A 22466-nucleotide genomic window follows, 5' to 3' on the forward strand; every position below is an offset into this window, starting at 1 on the left:
CAGACTGATAAATGGGATAGATGGCTCACTGACCTGGCCACTCCTTATGTTCTTATCATGGATCAGTTGCAAAATGCTTCATCTGGTTTGGGCTTGGGTTCTCACAAGTGAGATGTGCAGCATTTGCTTGGGTCACCCCATTTATGGGAATTTGACCCTAGCTACCATTTCCAGTGAAATCATTCAGTGCAATGTTTCAACAGTGAGAAGAACAGAAATGACTTGTATTTGTGAGTATTTGCACTGTCAGGAGATGATAAGTCTTAACTGGTTGGCCTGTTTTTATAAGAGCCTTTTGGCTGCCCTCTCAGTGGCCACAGCTCTGGAAAGTACATGAGATGGATTATTTGCAAACAGACCATTTGCTGCATGACCAGGAGATATAAAAGACCAGAAAGACTTCGTGAGTTGACTGTGCAGATGGGAGCTGCTCATTTCCATTGCTATAGAGAAAGGAAAGGTACCTTGGTGACTTCTGACATCTGGTTCCATTTTGTTCCTTCTTTAAAAGCTGATACATAGAAAGTTATTCATTCACTAGCGGAAGATCCAGGTTTGATTGTTTCATTTACTCTGATCCACTCCAACTTGGAATAACTAAGCACTAGGAGCCCATACTCAGTCACACCAAATATATAACTCCTACCACCCACCAACAGGCAACCCCAACTGGAAGGCTTAGAAATGGGTAATGTGCTAAGCTTTTTAAACTTAAATATGTTTTTAGACTTAAATATCCTTAAAAAGTTAGTAGCTTTTTCAATCGGACTTTTCAATGATTCTAAGTTACGTTTGGAATTAGCTAAGCAGTTAACTCAACCCTTTTTTGATAAAAAGATTGTTGAAGTCAAGTATTACCTTAAGTCCCATCCTGAAGCATGCATATGGGATCCACATGATGTGGCCATGACTCCATTAATATCAGGGCAATTAGAGCAAAGTTGGATGATGATGGAGCTAAAACATGGACTTTTTCTAAACAATGATTCAAGCGAGAAGCAAACTGGTCCCCACGATGTTTCACCAATAAACATTTGCATAGCAGGCATTGCTATTTTCTAATTTTGATGAAAGGGAAAAAGACATGTGGGGTGGATGTGCGTGCGTGCGTGTGTGTGTGTGTGTGTGTGTGTGTGTGTGTATAGCTATAGGAATGAACTACACTTTCTTTGTTTTGTTTTGTTTTTTGGTTTTTTTTGCGGTACGCGGGCCTCTCACTGTTGTGGCCTCTCCTGTTGCAGAGCACAGGCTCCGGACGCGCAGGCTCAGCGGCCATGGCTCACGGGCACAGCCACTCCGCAGCATGTGGGATCTTCCCGGACCGGGGCACGAACCCGTGTCCCCTGCATCGGCAGGCGGACTCCCAACCACTGCGCCACCAGGGAAGCCCTGAACTACACTTTCTTAACATTCAAAAGCAGAGTTTACTATATTACTCTTTATACTTTTATATCTTCCTTAAAATTAGCTAACCGCAGACCGAAAAGGATGTCCTTTTTTCAACACATTACAACTAGTCCAGGGATGGCAAACGTGGTACACTCACTGCCTGTGCACCTCCAGAGTGCACAGTGGACCAGGGCCTCCTATCTGACAAGCCTGGCTGCCCTTCAGAATGCTCCTCAACACAGTGCTCCAGGCAGCCTCTCCCCAGGGATCAGAATGGACCGTGATATTCTGGCTGTCCTGGATTTGACCTAACCCCACTCACTTCAGAGAGAGTGAAAACGATGCTGAAAGAAAATGGTTTACATGTCAGCTCACCAAACAATGCTACTGGATACAGCTTAGGCAGGACAAGGAGAAAATCTCAACTGTTTCAATTAAACACAAATACCTTCAAGGCAGCAGGCACTGGGCTTGGGTAATGTATTTTGGGGGCAAATCCCATCAGAATGAATTTCCAGGGATCTTGGATTTAATCTGTTGTATCAAATGTAACTTTCAATAAGCTGGTCTCAGACTGAAGTGTTAGAGACCATTTGTTATATAAAGGTATCTATTATGATGGGTTTCCAGAGCTGTCCAGAGTTTAAAATTTTTCCATATATTGGCAGATGTGAAATAAATATATAAGTACATATAGATATATATGGATTTATATATAAAACCATGATAGTAAATATATTTACCCTACATTATTTACATATTTTATGTCAAAATGCTAGTTATAAACTATTAAAACAACCTTTTAGAGACGGTATTATGAATTGAGCGTTTCAAGTGAAAACTGCAAAGTGTAATTACTGTAGAACTGAAGAAAGTCTTTTAAAATCATAAAGGGAGAAACACAGAAATAAGTATGTCTCTTACCAGTGGTCTGAGTTCTGGATGCGTCAGGATATATCCATTATTTGTGATTGCAAAGGCATAGCCGTGAATCCCTAACTGTAAGAAGAAGCGAGAAAGAAGCCTTCATTAGCTTGCTCCCTGGTGAATTCACAAAGCAGAAAGCAGCCCGACATTTAGTAATGTGCAGCTTAAACCTGGCATTCATAGCCCTTATCAGCACAATATTTCATTAAAATGAATGCAAGGCACTGATCCTTGACATTTGGTGGAAATGAAGACCTGTCACAGGATAAGCTCAGCAAATAGCACAATTTAAAATGTCACAGACCCACGCTGGCATCCAAAGCCCTTACTTTGATTTATTTAAAACAAAAACAATTATATTTTCTAAAAGGCAAGTGGCTAATGTTTCTGGAGACCCTATGTCCAAGTGAACAGAGTTTTGTCAACCTGGGTGTCTTCTCTCTACCTGAGATAAGGCAAGAGGGGCCTCCCTCTGAGGCACACCTAGGCTCCCTACAATTTCACACCCCTAGGGGCCATCGCAAGCATGCACTCTCCTAGGCAGTCATTTTCCATAATTCCTCAAGGATAAAAGTGTCCCCACCAGCCTATATAGGAGCCTGCCAACCCTTTTTATATCCTTTCGTCTTTAAATTGTGAGGCTGCCAAGCTTTTCCATGCATGCTTCCATCGACACAAAGCCTGGGTAATTTTCTATGCAGAGCCTCACTTAATTTATGTTTTCTGACTAAATGGGACTATGGGAAATAGTTTGAGAGCAATGAAATGTTTTACTAGCTTTAAAAAGTATGTAATCAAATTTAACACTGCACTTATTTAAATAATAATCCCAGCTTTTTGACAATATTTCTATTACACAGTTGACTGCACCCATTGGCTACAATAAATTTACCTACAAATCATTCATGTATTAAAATGGCCTCTGGCATAGAACCCATACTGATCTCTCTCTCTGAAGAAAGAAAATGTAACCCACTTTTGCCAGAGCAGTGAAAGGGGAGAAGAAAAAGAAATCCTCTGTTTTTTTCCAACGAGTTATTTCATAGTTCTGAGGCCTCACTGTTACTTTTCTTGGAAATTCTCTGCTGCTCACATTCTTGAATATGATACTATTAAATGATCCAGACAACAGAGTTTACAAACCAAGAACTACCCTGTCTGCTTGTTAGCTTAACGTCAAGGTGATGTGAAATTAACTTCAGGGAATTTAACACCAGAAATTAAAAGTTTTCCTTGCATTACATAAAGTAAATATGCACACGGTAGTCAAGGGCAACAGGCATTTTCTTCTGGAGTTACCTTGCAAAGCAAGTCTTAATAAGATTCTACTTGATTCTAATGATAAAAGTGTATTTCATTATGCTGTGAAAGATAAACCAGCTATCCTCTGAGATGTATATTGTCTCTTTCATCTTGTCTCTTGGAAAAAATGTCAGACACAGTCAACACTGCGTTAATTACCTTTATTTATGTCCCAGTTTAATATGGACTGCAGGGGTCAAAAAAGACTCAGAGAGTTTGACTCTTTCCATTAAAGGCAAAAGTGGTATTTGGTTGGAAATTCACAATGAGACCAAACAAATAATATTTTATAGTCAACTAATACATTCAGTGCCTTCTAATTTACATTCCTTCACTTCTTGGTCTGTTTGTAGGAAGTAATACTCAAAAAAAGGTAAAACTCCATGCATATGCCCCCCCTAATGCCCTCTACTTTTCTTGTGTCAAAATGATAATAATCAATTATTTGTGAGGTTGACTATAAGTAATCAAGGCATCAGTCAAGGCCTTTAATTATTTAATGCCTGTCTGCCTGTCAGAATATAAGTTCTGTGACAGCCAAGGTCATACCATGTGCTTATGGAGGGGTAGCTGGCATGGAGGGAAGAGGGGTAGAGAAAGGAGAAAGCAGAAAAGGAGGAAGGAGGGAAACAAAAGAAACTGAATTGAGTGCAGATACTACAAAGCTATCCTAAACTCTCTGCTTCCTCCCTGGGATGCAGAGACTGAGCTGACCTTCCCACACAATGTCCTCTACTCACTGTTCAACTGCCATCTCTACTTCCTTGTTGCTCACTCATGCCCGACCCTACTAGAGTCTGCCTCTGCTGTGACCCCTTGCCTACCAAGATGCCACCAGAACTCCTTTCTTTACAGTTGCCAGTGGCCTCCTAACTGCCAAACCCTATAGAAAGCTCTCTCTCTTCCTGGTTGTGTTAGCCGACTGCCCCCTCCTCCTTGACACTCTCTAGTCCCTCAGCTGCCAGGACCCACACTCCCGGGTTTCCTCCCTTTCATAGGACACTCATCCTCCACCCGCCTGGAAGCACTAATTTTCCCTAAGTTTCTGTCCCCAGCGTCCCTTGTCTGCTTTAGCTCTCTCTCCCCCAACACGATTCATTAACCACCTGGATGCTGTTGATCTCCAGATCTGTGCTCCAGCCTTGGCCTGTCCCCTCAGTGGCAGATCCCAGTATCCACGTGTGTGTCGGCCGTCTCTGCCTGGACATCCCACAGGCGCCCCAGGCTCACCCGGTGCAGCAGGGTGGTTCTTTCCCTTAGTGCTGCTCTTCCTGCTCTTCTCTCTCAATCGGCGGCACCACCAACCACCCAGACTCCTCAGCTGCAAACTCCTTTTTCTCTTTCATCCCCAACTTCTTGACCCAAGTAATTACTAATTTTTCCTCCAGAAATCACTCAGATTCAACTCTGCTTCCCCACCCTACCATTCATATAGATTTAATATAACAGATTGCCATAATGGTCCTACCTGCACTTCCTGCCTCAAAGCTTGGCCCCAACAAAGTCATCCTTCAGATTAATCAAAGTCAAAGGTAACTCTGACTCTGTTGCTCCCCTTTGTAAAACCCACTAAAGACCTCTTTCATGTATAAGATAAAATCCATGGGCCCAGCCATCAAGTCTCCCTGGGATCTGGCCCCTACCTAGTTACCCAGCACTGCCTTCTTTCACTCATGGCCTCTCAAGGGCACACGACAGGGACATCACCACCCCTGCAGTTGTTTTCTCCCACTTAGACTTTTACTCACACAGTGGGAGCTGCCCAGAGCACTGCTCCTTCCCATCTCCCCTGAGCTAATTCTCACCCATGCTATGAGCTCAGCCTCAGGATCTTCCCCTATAAAAGGTCTCTCCTGTTGCACCGTCCTTTCCATACCATGTCTCCATAAAACCCTGAGAATTTTTTCCACTATTACCTTCACCCTAATACATGAAAATGCTACACTTACTTTTCTGCCTGCTTCTCAACTCTAGCTGGTTGTCTTTCTTTCCTCTGCCTTGTTCTAGATAAGGCAGTGCCTCCCCCATAAGAATGGGCTCTTTGTGGGGAAGGAATCATCTCACTCGTTTCTGACTTCTCCAGTCTCTAGCATAATGTCTAACACATGACAGGTGCTCCAGTTAAGGTTTGCATGTCTTTAAGACATTCACTACTTTACCCAAATATTACCTAGTTCATCTTTAAAGTTTGAGCTAAAGTAAATATTGAACATGAGCTGAAAAGTAGAAGCTGATTTGTTATCGGAGGTACATAGTCAGTCCTCCTCAAGCCTGTACCTGAGAAAGTCTTCTGACATTCAGAAACTATCTGGTTAACATCCTTCCCAGGAGAACAGTCTGAGAAAATAACATCAGAATGTTTTGTTGGTTGGTTGATGGCATATGGATATAACCTAATGTAGATGTAAGAACAGAAACTGAGCAAATCTCAAAACACATTCTGTGGATGAGTCTCTCAGAAACCTTAAACTTGTGTATGGCAATGTCCAACATTTGTTTTGGGCCCCAAATCAATATACAGATGAAATCTCTAATTTTTGTTTCATCTGAAATAGAACCAGTCTTCCTGTCCATTCTAATGTGCAGTCCCGTGGAGTAATAAAAGAACAGATGGGACACAAGGCCTTCCAGCACTTGGGGCTGCCAAAGGGGCCCTCATCCTGAATCATACTCTTCTGGAGGAGGCCAGGAGCCTCGAGCTCCAACAGCCCGGGGAAGGAGGTGCTTCCCTTCCAAGTGCAGAGACTTTGGGCTAATGAAGTGAACCCAATTATAAAATGGCTTATTACATTAACAGAGGCTGTGGTGTCCGGAAATTATTGCTGGGGTGTTTGGAATTCTTAATAAAAAGTACAGGAAGTCTGATTGCTTGTGGGAAAATCTATGAAGCTAAGGGAAAAAAAAGAATTCTATCTTCTGGGAAAACCCTGAGAGCAGACTCATCTTTACAAGGTGTTAATCAAGAGAAAAAGGTATAATTTGCACTCTGCTCCCTGGAGCTCTCCTCTCCTAGATGGCTCACTCTGCCTGCCATGCACACCTTTTCCCCAAGGCTCTTGTGGGAACCACAGGAAGGATAACTTAGATTAAGGTATGTCATACGTGGGTCTCTCGTTCCCAGACCTTAGGAAAAGCCTAAAACAGAAGAGCCTGTATTTCAGACACTGCTGGTTAATTTTCTGTAGCTGATCTTCCTCTATCCCCTTATTATACTTTGTTTCATTTATCTTTTATTAGCTGAGTTATACTGAGAAAGTTATTTCACGTATCCTCATCTAAAAACGGGGTCAAGTGGTACCCACTTCATGGGAGTGTAATAAGGATTCAGTGGGAATAGTGGATATAAAGCACTTTTACCATACCAAACACACAGTAAAAAGTTCAATGAATGTTTTATTGTATTATTTTAGCCATTAATATTATTTTTAATATTTTAACTATTATTTAAACTATTACTATTATTGTCCTTTATTGTTCCTAATGGCTCTAGGGTAATAAAGGCTAAAAGTCTGGATTGCTAGTTGTGAGACTTGGTGAGATATTTAAACTTTCTGAGCCTCTGTTTCTTTAGCCAAGGGTAATAGCAGTGTCTACCTATTATTAAGTGAGATAATGCTATAAAGAGCTTAGTACATTGCCTAGTAGAGGAAGCTCTGAGAAACAGACTCACAGGGTAATTGTTATCAGTTCCTGTATGTTCACACTTTCTTGATTTACTGGGCATATATTAAATAGTGGCCCTATATATGGGCTTCTACATCTTCTTATATGGTGCAAGAGGATTAAGAGTGTTAAGGAAGGTGGGATGCCCTTCCTTAAACAGTAAGCCAGCATTTCTGGGTACCTAAGTCTGGGGATTTCAATAAAAGTAAAGTCCACTATCTTTAGGGGCCTCAAATACCCTGAGTTTCCATCTCCGGGGAGCTATACAGTTTCCAACATGTGCTTATGTGAGTTTGGATCAACCACATGTCCTATCATGCTCTGGAAACTTAACTTCAACTGTAAAAGCCTTGCTGTTGAATGAACCTGGTTGTCAGGGCTCCAGGGTGACAGTAGGAAGAAAGACTTTTGTCATCTCAGTAAACCCAATCAGGAAAGTTCTTTTGTTAAGGAGGCCACCTTTTGTGAGCCTGGACACCTGATTTTAGATTAGAGTTCATTTCCTCTTATCATGAAGGTGGCTTTCTAATTTGATCACCTAAATGGAATTGGCATATGGGAAGAGACATGCCTTGCTTGTTTAAAGAAGTTTCCTCTTCTAGGAGTGGAGCATGTGCTAAGGACCAGCTAGGAAGCGCTGGGAAGAACTTAACCTTTTGGGTTCTCTGAGAAGGTTGGGCCAACAGGTGAGGGTGCAGCATGGGCTTATGGAGGGTGGTGATGGCACTGATGTCCAGGGCTAAGGGGAGCCCTAGGAGGCAGGGATACATACCCCAAGTCTGAACAATCCCCTATGGTCCTCACTCCTCAGTCCTCCATCATCTTCCCATGGCCTATTTTGCTTTCTTAGGAAAAACAGTGTAGAGCGAGATGATTTCAGGTGGCATGTAGGGCCTGTGTTAAACTTTATAGCCAGAACCTCTAGTAAGAGGCAGTCCTTTTAAAAATTTCTTCCATCCTTCCAATTATATCAAAAATAAACTTTCCATTAGTATATCTTTAACATTTGCCTTTAATACTAACTTAAAAGAAAAAAAGAGAACAGAATTCAAGTTCAGAACCTTGGAATCAATTATTTAATACTATTATTTTGTTTTTATAATTTTTTTTACAATTATCTTCTATAATGCAAATTGACACTGGCTTTTCTTTTTAGAAATGATGTGTTTCCTATCAAAATTTAGTTAAGTGAAGAAAGTTTCAGGCTGATTTACAAGTGAAGTATTAAGTAAATAATGGTACAGAGAGTATATGAAGTAGTATGTGAATGGCTTAGATCTGCTCTAAGAATGTGGATCTAGGCTCAAATCACACTCACCACTTCCTACTTATGTAGCCTTGAGCTCTGTGAACATAAGCCCTGCAAACCTGAGTTTCCTTATGAGTAGAATGGATACAACAGCACTGCACTTACCTGAGGAAGGTTTCTCAACATGATGGGGGTAATGTTCGTTGCACAGCACGGAGTACTGGGCAAATGTTATCTGCTAATATTATACCTTGAGACATCCCATTTTGTACCACAAAATGGTGCTTTTTTAAACAGGTGTTTTCTGCACCTGTCACTTTGCATCCAACCCTCTGAGGGGTGACCTGTTCATTTTGGCTGCAGTCATCCATTTAGCTGACTTGCTTGGATAAGGGCTTGCTGTGATGCCTGGTGATCTGTTCTCTTGCTCTTATCCTGGCCTTCTGTCAAAAAGGTGGACCTATCCTTGTCGTCAAACTTAAGAATCTTGCCTAACACACATGACCTTGTATCGTAAGCCTTTCCCCGTGTCTTTCAAAATTCTTTGAAAACCCCATTTTCAAAGGTGGCTGAGAATCCCAGCATGTGGTTGCCTAGTCCATTGTTCAGTTAACCCATCGTTCTGTTGGGCATTCTGGGTTAGCAAAGGATCAGTGGATGTGAAGCCACAGGTGTCAGAATCTGGTAGGAAAGGTGTCAATAGCTCTCTGCAAGCAGTACTCCCTGTGGAAGAGGGCTGCAGGTACCAGGGGCTGGGGGTCAAATCTGTCCTCTTGACCAGTGTGTTACCATTGCTCCTGACTGATGACAGTGGTCAATTCTTCACACAAATCTACAAGCAGGTTCTATTGTTATCACCATTGGACAGAGAGGAACTAAGGATTTGAGAGAGTTGTCCATACCCAGCTCCTCAGTGATGGAGCTGAACTCCAAATGTATCTTCTTCCAGAGCACTAACCATTGCCTCTTCCTGCCAAGGCCCAGGAAGAAGGGCCTCTCACAATGGTCGTGAGGCAGGCTCAGCACATCAGGGAATGAGGTGGTAAGGGAGGGGGCCCTGCCAGTTAGCCAAGAATCTCAGATTCCCAGCCCAAAGGAGCTTGCCTCCCTCCAGATGGGAACGGAAAGAACCCTCGTCAGTCTGTGAGTGGGCCAGAGATGGAGATGGGCGAGCTGGTCTGCTTCATGCTGGGGGAAGAGGGGACGGTATGGTCTCAACCCTTGTGCAGCCAGGGGAACCATGTCAGTCCATAAACTCCTCCCAGGACAAGGAGCAGGGGCTGCTTCCTGCCCCCCTGCACTCCCATGCATGCATACACAGAGACGGCTCTTGGGCAGTTCCATAGCACTGGGATAGGGCTTAAGGGGACCTTCCTCTTCTCACCCCTTGATTTGCTTTTCTGGGGAGCCCCCACTAGGGAACAGGTGAGAGTTTTCTGCATGGGGTTCAAGGACTCTCTGGGCCATCTTCTTAAAAGGAAAACCTGCATGTTACTCCCCTGGCTAACCTATGTATCAGAAAAATATAATGACCATATCTCAATTTACGACTTCACATGTGGCTGTTCAGGCTGAGGTTAGAAGAGATAATTAAGAAAAAGTGCCAGTCAAATGAAATTTAAAAAGATCTGTTCAGTAATTCTGCAGGTGGTACAAAGAAAAGACAATGTGTTACGATGGTGGGAAGCAAAAGGTTGAAGCTGGAACAACACTGCTTTAAAGGTAGTAGAGCCTGAACCTGACTTGGATGGAAACCAGGCTCCTGGCCTGTCCGTTGCTCTGATTTTGTTAAAGTGCTTATTTAACCACAGCAGCCAAAGAACATAAATACCAAGTAATATCATCCCTATGGGCCACAAAATGGTTACTGCCACCGTGTCCCCTTCATAGCAACTTGCCAACTCCTGCACCCAGCCTAGGTGGCAGTGCAGTCTGTCACTGTGTGTGCCTGCCTGCCCCAGAGAGGGCAGATCCAGTCTGTGGACCTCTGGGAAATCACATGGAGCTTGGGATGCTTGTTCTCATGGAAAGAGGTTGGGCTGCGGGTGGCACTGGGATGACCCATTAGAGCCCCTCTGTCCCCAAATGTGGAAGAACTAAATAAACCAAAGAGTAGTTCTGGGAACAGAGTGCTGGGAATATAGCCAGGTAAGGGGGAAAGCATGACCCTCTCTCTCGAGGTAGGGCTGGCCTCACACGCAGAGCTGGTTCTAGCATATCCACCCCCCGCCACACCCTTTTCTGAGCCCTTTCCATCTAGTGTTTCTTTTCCATGTTGTTCTAAACTCCCAAGGCAGTGGCCTACCAAGGTCTGCCCTAATCTCTTTGTTCCAAAATTATCTACTCCACCCTCTCAACTATCCCCAGAATTTAAAACAAACTTACAATTCCCTTAGTGCCATAGGTTTAATGCAGCTTTAGGAAAGGAATATTAATTTGTACCCCATCACCTTCCAGGATAAAGGGAATACGTAGTCGAGAGTCAGAGACCACTTTTCTTTGTGCCTCATTGGGTTCCTGTTAAGAAGTAACAGGTTTTAGAGGGTCCTCAGATTGGGGTGAATCAAGATTGGCTTAGAAAACCATCAGAGGTGTAAGACCTGTGGAGAACTGCACAGACTTGTGTAGATTTCCACAGACTCACACAAACCTGGATAGGCACATGTAGACCTAATCAGACCTGCATGGACTATTATTATTCTAACAAAACAAAACAAAACAAAACAGAGCCCTCTAGAAGAGAGTAGAAGGGCCTCCTTCCTTCATGTTTTCCTTGTCACTACGGCAGGTTGTGAAATTATCTTGTGCATTTGGCCCTTGACTATTAATTATGTGATGCATTACCTTGTATTTGGGGATGGTCTTCAGAAGTTCTTTCACTGGGACATCTGTGCCGACCACACCCAGAAGAATGCCTTTAGATCTCTGTTGAAAAGAAACATTTAACAATACCAACAATAGTATGTTAATTTGGTAGAAGAAATAGAACCTCCTGAAAAGCCACACACCATAGATCACTGTCTGGTGCCTTCTTCAAACTGAGAGAGATTGAAGGTTAACCTGGATCTCTATGAGGGAACCTCTTCTATTCCCCATCCGCTGCCCAAAATATTCCTAGGCAAGAATGGTAGCTTCTCAGGCCAAACATTACCTACTATATATCCCTCAACACACGCCCATACCAAGACACCCTAAAAACCATTTTCTTCTCTCTCCTGAAAATCAAGAAGCTAAGGACTTATGATCATTAATCAGTTTCTCTTATGGAAACTTTTTATAGGAAACACTTTACATGTTAACTACTTTCTCAATTTACACTGCCATCTGGTGCCCACGAGAGAGAGAGAGAGACTAAATAGCCAGAGAAAGATGCAATAACCCTAACACATTTTTAGCAGCAAGCTGGAATCAAGGACTAAGGGGAAGGAATAGGCCTCCAGGGTCCCAGGTCCCAAGGTCAATGTGGTGTACTAAACTTTCTAATGTCAGAAAGGGGCTTCTAGAAGAAAATATTCATCGCTGTTGTCTGTTGTTTCCCCCCAATTCAAGTGTCCCCAGAACCTCAGGCTGCGATCTTATTTGGAAATAGGGTCTTTGTAGATGTAATTAATTAAGGATCTCAAGGCAAAATCATCCTGGATGTAGGATGGGGCTTATATCCAATGATTTGTGTCATTAGAGGAAGAAGAGAGGACAGAGAGATAAGGAGAGAAGAAGGCCATGTGAAGACAGAGGCAGAGATTGGAATTATGCTGCCACAAACCAAGGAACTCCTGGGGCCACTGGAAGAGGAAAGGAAGGAGTCTTCCCTAGAACTGACTCCTTGATTTTGCACTTTTAGCCTCTGGAATTGTGAGAATACATTTCTATTGTTGTAAGCCATCCTGTTTGGGGCACTTTGTTGCCACAGCCCTGGGAATCTAATTCAAGGCTGGTACCTGTAAATCAGAGAGAGGTTAACCCACTACAATCAAGGATTCTTTCTGGGGGTTTCCTTCCTCTGGTCATTTAAACACTTAAATTTTGGAAAAGTGCTACAAACTGTAAAATGATGCCTGCTTGAATTCCTCTCATCTATTTTTTTTTTTTTTTTTTTTTTTTTTTTTGCTGTGCCGGCTCTTAGTTGCGGCATGCAGGATCTAGTTCCTTGATCAGGGATCAAACCTGGGGCCCCTGCATTGGGAGCACAAAGCCCTAACCACTGGACCACCAGGGAAGTCTCATCTCTCATCTACTCTTGATTTCATGATGCTACCAGCAGGATTAAAAGTGAGGAAAAATTATATACCCTCCATCCTTAAATTAAATGAGTAAATAAAGGGCACCAAAGCTTGAGTCAGAGGGGGTCTGAGATAACAACCGTCCTAGCAACAAGTAGGAAATCCAGTCACTGTACTCACAGTTTCGTTCTGCTTACTAAACACAGGCATGGCGACCGTGGTCATCAGGACGGGGCCCTGACCATTGGCAAGCTGGATGGAGACAGAAAAGCCAGTTACCTGAGAAAGATCTAGGATAAATAGTGCTGGAGGCCATACCCTTTGACTATCTCATCCTTTCCTGACCAGGGGCTGTTGGGAATGGACCAGGGTCCACTCGAGCCTTTATGGCATAGGTGGGAGTGCAACATTCCTCCACCCTGACGTGCAGGTGAAGATCACAGCCCCTCCTCCCCAGCAGGGGAAACAACGTCAGTTACCATCAGTCACTCCAGCTGATCTGTTTACTGCATTCAGCTATTTGAGTTCAAATAAAGCCCTGTTTGGATCTCAGTGATTCATTTTATTTTATTACTACAGACTGACTTTACTGTTTTACTTTGCAGACTTTTATGTTCAATATGTGCAATATTAATGCTTCTCCTTAATCTGGAAATTGAGGATCAGAAAGCATGAGCATAAGGGGTTTTATGAGTTGCCCCTGCTGGAAACAATGGAATCTGGAAGCATTTATTCTCCCCAAGGTAGCTGAGTCATGGCCTTTTTGAACTTCTGCGTATCTCTGTATGTCAGTCCCAGATGGAAAACAAACAAAATAAAAACAAAATAAAAAAATAATTTGAACAGCTCATCTTTAAATCACTGGTAAGAAGCTGAACATCCCTCCCGGAAGAAGAACTCTTGAAATTTGGCACATAATACACTTCTGTAACTCACTGAATTGCATACAAATGCACTGAGACCACCATCCCAACCGTCCTTCACAACAGTGTTAGGAGAAAGGCAGGAACCCCTACTCTGCCCCATTAACAAATGGGGAAACTGAGTCCTGGACCACAGTAGGCTTTGGTCCAAGACAAACCTCGTTCTAATTCTCAGCTTTGAATCTTTATTAACTGCATTATCTAAGCCTTCATGTCCTCATATGAAATAATGCCAAGTATTCCCCAACAGTGTTGCCATGAAGATAAAATGTGAAACTGCCCAGCAAGGTACCTGGCATCTGCAGGTGCTCAAAAGATGCTAGTTTCCTTTCCCTGCCTTCAAGGTCACATGGCTAGCAAGTAGCAGAGTCTCCAGTAAGATCAAGGCATGTGGCACTGCGGATAGAGACCAAAATTGGCAAGTCTGGTGGGAGAGGTTTACTTCCTGGTTTCACAGCCCATTCAAGCTTCAAATGAAGCAATCTGTGAATAAGAATCCACTATCTTCAGTCTAGAGTGTTTTCTGATGTTTGGGCACTTCTCTGTCACTTTAATTCCATAGAAAAAGGAGGTGTTGCTCCCTCGGTCTTCTTGGGAAAAGGCACTATAAAGAGAAGATCCTAAAATTTAGAGGTCCCCATAGACTGAGGTCCCCACAGACTGACTGGCCTCCTGAGAAAGGTCATTAAACTCAGTCAATCTTCTACCAGTCTTGTTCTTCCAATAGGTTATTTGAGCAATAGGACCTCATTACTTGTAATGTGGTACACAGAATGGCAGTACCTCTGGCACCTGAGTGCCCTAGAAATGCATAATCCCAAGTCCTCTCTAGATTCTCTGAATCTGAATCTTCATTTCAATAGTTAGTATGCATATTAAAATCCAAGAAGCACTGTAAAAAGGCAATGCTTTCCACCATCAATAACCATGATAGTTAAAGAGAAACTTATATGCTTTGGGAAAACTCCTAACAGGGATAGAGGAGGCCATGTTCTTATTAGTTTTACCTCTATATCAAGATAGGCCTATATTCCTCCATGACAAGCAAAACAACACAAGAATCTCAAGATCCCTCAAGGACTGGGAATTCATGATGTGATGGTTAATTTTATGTGGCAACTTGGTTAGGCAACGGTGCCAGTTGTTTGACCAAACACCAGTCTAGATGTTGTTGTGAATGTATTTTTTAGATGCGATTAACATTTAAATCAGTTGGTTTTAGAGATGGCCAAAATGGTGGAGTAGGAAGACCCAGAGCTCCCCTCCTCCAAAGACACACCGAAATTACAACTACTTACACAGCAACTATCTATGAGAACAAACTGAAGATAGCAGAAAAGATTTTCCACAACGATAGACATAAAGAAGGAACCACAACGAGATGGATAGGAAGGGCGGAGACGTGGTAAAGTCAAGACCCATACCTCCGGGTCAGCAACCTACAAACAGGAGGAATATCACAATCGTAGAGGTCCTCCCCAAGGAGCGAGTGGTCTGAGCTCCACATCAGGCTCCTCATCCCAGGGATCCTACACTGGGAAGACAAGACCCCAGAACGTCTGGTTTTGAAAACCAGCAGGGCTTATGTTTAGGGGAGCCATAGAGTGACAGGACATGGAGGCTCTGCTCCTAAAGAGTGCTTGCAAAATCTCACACTTTCCAAGTCCCAGCACAGAGGCAGTAGTTTAAAAGAAGCCTAGGTCAGACCCATTTGCTGACCTTGGAGAGCTTCCCGGAGAGGCAGGAGGCAACTGGGACTCCCCCTGCAGATAGAGATGCTGGCAGCAACCAGTTTCAGGAGCTTGTTCCACAACAACACTGGCACTGGCAAGCCCCATTTTGGAATCCTCCCTCTAGCCTAGAGCAACAGGGACCCAGCCCCACCCAACAGTGGGCTGGTACCACCTTGGGGCTCTGCAGAGAGCCACATGCAGGGATAGAGCTGGAGGGATCATGCTCCCTCATCTCAAACTATACTACAAAAGGTACAGTCATGAAGACATTACTGTACTGGCAGACAAAAAAAGAGACACATAGGTCAGTGGAACAGAATAGAGAGCCCAGAAATGAACCCACACTTATATGGGTTCATTATATGAATAATTATATGGGCAATTAATCTATGACAAAGGAGGCAAGAATATACAATGGGGAAAAGACAGCCTTTTCAATAAATGGTATTAGGGAAACTGGACAGCTACATGCAAAAGAATCAAACTGGACAGTCTCACATCATATACAAAAGTAGACTAAAAATGAGTTAAAGACTTAAATGTAAGACCTGAAATCATAAAACTCCTAGAAAAAAAACAGGCAGTATGGTTTTTGACATTGGTCTTAGCAATTTTTTTGGATGTGTTTCCTCAGGCAAGAAAAACAAAAGCAAAAATAAACAAATGGGACTCATCAAACTAAAAAGCTTTTGCAGAGCAAAAAAAGCTATCAACAAAAAAGAAAAGGCAGCCTACTGAATGGAAGGAGATACTTGCAAATTATATATCCGATAAGGCGTTATTTTCCAAAATATACAAATAACACATACACTCAACATCAAATAAACAAACAACCAGACTGAAGAATGGGCACAGGACCTGAATAGACATTTTCCCAAATTAGACAAACAGATGGACAACAGGCATATGAAAAGATGCTCAGCATCGCTATTACAGAAATGTAAATCAAAACCACAATGATATATCACCTCATCCCTGTCAGTGAATGGTTATTATCGAAAAGATAACAAATAACAAGCGTTGGTGAGGATGTAAAGAAAAGGAAATCCTTGTGCACTGTTGGGATTGTAAATTGGTGCAGCCACTGTGAAAAAAGGTATGGAGGCTCATCAAAAAATTAAAAATAGAACTGCCGGGAATTCCCTAGCGGTCCAATGATTAGGACTCCATGCTTTCACTGCTGAGGGCTCAGGTACAGTCCGTGATCTGGGAACTAAGATCCCACAAGCCACGTACCACAGCCAATAAATAAATAAATAAATAAAAATAGAACTGCCATATGATCTAGCAATTTCACTTCTGGGTAATTATCGGAAGAAAATAAAATACTAATTCGAAAAGAGATATGCACACCAATGTTCACTGCAATGTTATTTACAATAGCCAAGATATGGAAGCGAACTAATTGTCCATTGAGAGATGAATGGATAAAGAAGATGTGATATATACACACAATGGAATATTAGTCAGCCATAAAAAAATCTTGCCATTTGTGACAACATGGATGGATCTAGAGAGTATTATATTAAGTGAAATAAGTCAGAGAAAGACAAATGATCTCACTTATAAGTATGATCTCACTTATATGTAGAATCTAAAAAACAAAACAAACAAACAAAATAAAATAAAAACAGACTCACAGAAACAGAACAAACAGATGGTTGCCAGAGTGGGGGGCAGGTGGGAGCGAAATAGGTGAAGGGGCTGAAGAGATACAAACCTCCAGCTATAAAATAAATAAGCCACGGGGATATAATACACAACATAAGGAATATGGTCAGTAACATAATAATTTGTACAGGGACAGAAGGTTACTAGACATAGTGATGATCATTTCATAATATTTGCAAATCACTATGTAGCACATCTGAAACTAAGATAATGTTACATGGCAACTATATTTCAATAAAAAATAAGTAGACTTTGATAAAGCAGATTATCCTACATAATCTGGGTGTGTTTTATCCAATCAGTTCAAGGCCTTAAGAGAAAAAAGGGTTCCCCAAGGAAGAAGAAATTCTGCTTCCAGACTGCCTTCAGACCCAAGACTGTAAAATCCCATCCTGCTGGAATTGCCATCCTACCAACCTGCCTTACAGTTTTTCAGATGCGTCAGCCCCCCACATTCATGTGAGGCAATTGCTTAAAATAAATCTCTCTCTCTCTCCCTCCCTCCCTCTCTCCCTCCCTCCTTCTGTGTGTGTGTATGTGTGTGGGTGTGTGTATACTTACCTTACACTTAAGAAAAAAAATACATATATATCTCATATGGTTCTCTTTCTCTGGAGAATCCTGAGTAATACACATTGTAATCATATAATCTATTATTTGGGACAGCCTAACTTTGGTGTTAGTATAAATAAACAAACTTGATGTATCATATTAAGAACCAAATAATATTAACTATGAGATAATGCTAACAGTTATTGTTGCCAGGAACCAAACCAACTGGTATATAACAGTTTGTGAAACCATGGTTCCAACACCTTGCTAAAAATACTTAAAGTATACTATGGCCATCAATGGGGGCATGCAAGGCCATTTTCAAAGGCAGAACCAACCCACAATAAACATCTCCCTCAGAATCAGAAATCTTCCCATATTCTGACTCCTTGATTAATCCTTAATGCTACAAAGAAAACTGAGTTGAGCTGATCCATAACCCTGGGCAACTTCCACTTTGCAACTCAAATCAAAATTTCAAGCAATGCCAACATGTATCACGGATAAAATCAAAACATACCATTGACAATAATGAGAAATGAAGCTTTTTTCCTGCAAACAGTAAAAATCAGTTATAAGTCACTGGTACTTGTCCTGGCATAAATATAAGATCACGGGAAACTAACTTCCAAATATTAAGGCCAGAAAATAGTAACAACTTCACTCAGGGGCTAATTCCAAATATAATTACTGCGTTACTTAAAATTTTCAAAAAACCCATAATATTACATTTGTACAGAAACCACTCATTTTAAACCAGCCCCAGGTAAACAAGGGAAATGCAGTGATCTCAGTCTAGCCACTGTTATGAGCTCACATGTCCCTCTTTCAGGGACAATTCTGCCCCAGATTTGTACTGGCTTGGCCAGAACCCTAACCTGTAGCCTTTCTGATGTTATACCAGCTCATCAGTATGGCCATGAGGGCTGGCAGCACTCCGGAAATATCACTTGCACAACATGAAGATGCTCTTCTGCACCCGCCAGCTCCATCTTTCCCACTTTCCACTGGGTCTGGGTCCTGTGAATCTTAAACATTTTGTGGAGAGTGAATATCAAATTGAAAGTTAATTTGCACGGTAAGCACTTTACGATTGAAAGGCATTCTGTACTCCTGCCATAGGAAATAGCAGCTGGTGGCAAAAGGTTTTGGTTTTTTTTTTAAGACCACCAAGCAGGAGTTATGCAGCAAACCACAGCCAGACACCCTCTGTCCCCGCACTACACTAGGGGGTCCCTGCTTTCCTGTGGCTCCCTAACCTGTAGTAGACACTGAGGCAAGAGCACTGCTTATGATTCATAGACATGGCTTCCAAGAAAAATGCAGACATAGAGTCAACATTCATTTTCCAAGGGTAGGAGTGGGAGACTGGGGGTCACGATGGTCCATCTAGGCAAAATCCCATTAACTTGAGTCCAAGTGGGAATCCTAAAATGAACTGCCATTCAATTATACTTGCCCAGGCTTTGAACAGGCCTCTGAAATGCTTGGTTGTGGTGTTCTGTTGTATAATAAGTGTATATTATTCCATATCCTTCATTTCCTATGCTACATAATGGAGACCATTCTGGTATCAAAGGAAATGATGAATAATAATACCAAACATCTGGTTTATAAAACACAAACTTGCTCAACAGATTGACTGCTTCCTGTCAGCTTCCCAAGTTAATCATGCATATGGGCTCATATGAATATGCATTTGTGAGGTACATGCAGTGATGCCAGGCCTCTCCTCCTAATGCTTGATTAGTTTCCCACCAATGGCACTAGCTCGATGCAGGCGCCGCTCTAGGGTGTGGCCCCAGATAGGATAACAGAACCAGATTTGTGTTCTATCAATTTTGTTGCAGGTCTAGTCATTATTATTCATTGATTCCCTTGATAAACATTCCTTGAGCATCAGCTATGTGCCAAGTTCCATGCCATGTGCTGGGAAGATAACCAGGAATAAGACATAGGTCTTAGTGGGGACAGCAAAGCTAATGAGGCAAATGGGGAAGAGCTGGCTGGGGCGGTACACTGTCTCTCTACACGTGAGCAGAAGGCTGTCTTCTTTATGACCAGCCTTAACTAAAATAAAAATGTCCAGCATTTACTGATATCTTTCAGGGTTTATAGGACAAATTCAGAAGCTTTCTGAAAACCAGTTTAACAACACTAGGAACAAGTTCCCTGCCGCATAGTAATTTCATCACTTACTTTATACTTAAAAATATTTACAAATGGAACAATGCAGGGGAGACCTTTTAAAAAAATTGCCCGGCACTTTTCTTTTCCTTCTTTTGCAAATATCAACCCCTTCCTTTAGGGAAATCTTCTTCACCCCTTCCATTCAGAAGGTTTTCTTGACAGTTAACCTCTCCCACCCTGCACGTGTGGCTGGGTATCCAACCCAGGCTGTGCCAACCACAGCACTACACACACACACACACACACACACACACACACACACACACACACACACACACACACACACACACAAAAATACACACAAACTCTGCCCAGGTCACAATGATTGGTTTATTAATTAGACACATGATTCAAAATGGGCTATTTGGGGGTTTTTCCTTTTTTCCATCTGGAGCAAATAGGAAAAACTCTCTACACTCTTTTGTGTGTGGTTTTAGGAATGTAAGCCTGACAGCTATGTCCCCTCCTCATAGAGACGCAATTGAGAAAATAAAGTCAACCCAGAGAGATGAGGAGAGATGAGAGAGTGTGAGAGAGAGAGTGTGTGTGTGTGTGTGTGATGAGAGAAAAGCAGAAGGAGAAGGAGGGAGGAACAGGGAGAGGGAGGGAAGGTACCAGTCCTGAATGCCTTCATCCCTAAGATCAACCCCATCCATGCTTTCTTCTGTTGGGTTAGTTGAGGCAATAAGTTTTTTCTCTTTGCCCAAATGAACATGGATTGGATTTGTGACTTTTGGAGGACATCTACTATGTTGCCTTCTTTCACATCTCCAATCAGAGGAAGTTTGCCAGCGCCAGTGGCAGAATGCTCTGTTTATTCTATAGCTGGAGGCCCCTGGTGGTGAGTGCAAAGCCCCAGAGAAAGGAGGCAAGCAGGACTCCTGGCCCTGAGGAGGGATCTGAGCGAGTTAAGGGCAGCAGGCTTGGAAGCCCGTTTGAGGGCTGCCAGGTGGTTTTCAGCAGAGCCTCCTGCCAGATGTGCTCAGCCCTGGAGGCTGGGACTCAATGAGAAGGTTGTGCACAAATGGGGAACTCAGCTTAGGAAGAGAATGGCTCTAAGCCAAGAACAAAGGCCAACTCACTAACTCTCTGCAAATATCATATTTCTTCTATACTTTGCTCCTCCTATGTTTGTATGTTTTTCTTTTCTTATTAAAGTTGATCAGCATATTGACTGCCTTAATAGAGTACATCATATAAATATATTACATAATACATAAATATTTTATATATGTTTATGTAATTTGTGAGTACACAGCTGCATTTCTTCTGTCTTCCTTCCAACACCTGGTATGAACACTAAATTGCACTCCAGGAAAAGATACTACCACCATCTAGAGGCAAGCAGGGTGAATTGCAGACACAAGGTCCTGGGTGATAAGCCATTTCCAGAGTATGGGCCTTACCAATAAAAATGTATTTTAACTGTAACCAATGTCACTAAGTTCCCCACTGAACTGAAACACAGATAGGCGATATCAACTATTCCTTCTGTCAATAACCTTTGGTGGAAAGATGCAGCTGTGTACATCTTTAAATATCAGATGAAACATTTTGAAAGGAGAACCACTGTTTCTTTAAAGCATTCAGGATCTGAGAATGTGATGAGGGCATGCAGGAAAAGGGGGGTTCCTTCACACCTACTTTCTCAAACACAGATTTAACAGAAGGGAAGCCAAAACCTTGGCATTCTCTCCTTTCTACATGAGCTCAAGTTTACAAATGACCTTGGAATCCCCCAGGGGCCATTCTCTGGCTAACACATGATGAGGGGCAATGTGGGTGGGACAGATAACACCCATATTCTCCAGTTTCCACACTCCATGGTGAGGGGAGAGCTGGAGAGTAGAAAGTCATCAGAATAACACTCTGTACAAATTACTTGGTGAGACAGCACTAAGGAGAACAGTAGGGAAACACAGATCAAGAAAAGAGGGCATGTGCAGAGTATGTGGCTACGTAGAGATCACCCCCACCCCCACCCCCACCCCCTGGTCACACACACAGAAAAGACACAGAAAAGATCCCTGGAGCTTCCCACCTATTTCCAGATCAAAAACAGTGCTCTGTATCTACTCCTTTTCAATGCCTGCCTACTTCCCCTCCCCCAAATCTCCCTCTCCTTCTACCATTACAACATCCCTTATCCTCAATACTGAACAAAAGTATCAGGGCAAGAATATAGTAAGAACCATACTCAATGATCTGTTTTAACTTTTTGTACTGGGTATATGCAGAAGGACCTTTTCTCTGGAGACACATATAGACACACTTCAGAGGTAGAACACAGGTGAGACCCACTGAGACATGGAAACTAAATCCTATTGGTGCATCCCTGAAGAGGGAGCACAGCATCAACATTGTCTGCTTGGCTAATGTTAACATTATCTGACTCTAGCTGTGAATTTTACTCTCACATTACTTAGACTGCCACAGCCTTTAGTGATGATCATGAAATTTGCTGGCTGTTTCAATAGTGGCTAGGATTTACATACACAGGCACATTTAAAAATTCATTTTCTCAATAATCAAAGAAGTCATTTTGAAATGAGAAGGGAAAGCAAGAATAGCTTGCTTCGGTGATAAAACCAAACGATTCCTAAATCACTATTGGCTCTCTCTCTCTCTCTCTCTCTCTCTCTCTCTC

General features: G+C 42.4%; 1 protein-coding gene across 1 annotated transcript in view; it reads right to left on the reverse strand.

Moving 5' to 3' along the window:
• The window catches only part of CACNA2D3 (calcium voltage-gated channel auxiliary subunit alpha2delta 3), a 788855-nt gene that overhangs the window by 192018 nt on the left and 574371 nt on the right, over positions 1–22466 (reverse strand). Inside the window, exons 14-16 of the mRNA XM_060164015.1 lie at positions 12931–13002; positions 11375–11455; positions 2314–2388 (exon numbers count right to left, since the gene is read on the reverse strand). Coding sequence (XP_060019998.1) covers positions 2314–2388; positions 11375–11455; positions 12931–13002 — 228 coding nt within the window. The remainder of the gene's footprint in view (positions 1–2313; positions 2389–11374; positions 11456–12930; positions 13003–22466) is intronic.

Source organism: Lagenorhynchus albirostris, chromosome 10 (genome assembly GCF_949774975.1).
Source record: "Lagenorhynchus albirostris chromosome 10, mLagAlb1.1, whole genome shotgun sequence".
In the NCBI taxonomy this organism is placed as follows: Eukaryota; Metazoa; Chordata; class Mammalia; order Artiodactyla; family Delphinidae; genus Lagenorhynchus; species Lagenorhynchus albirostris.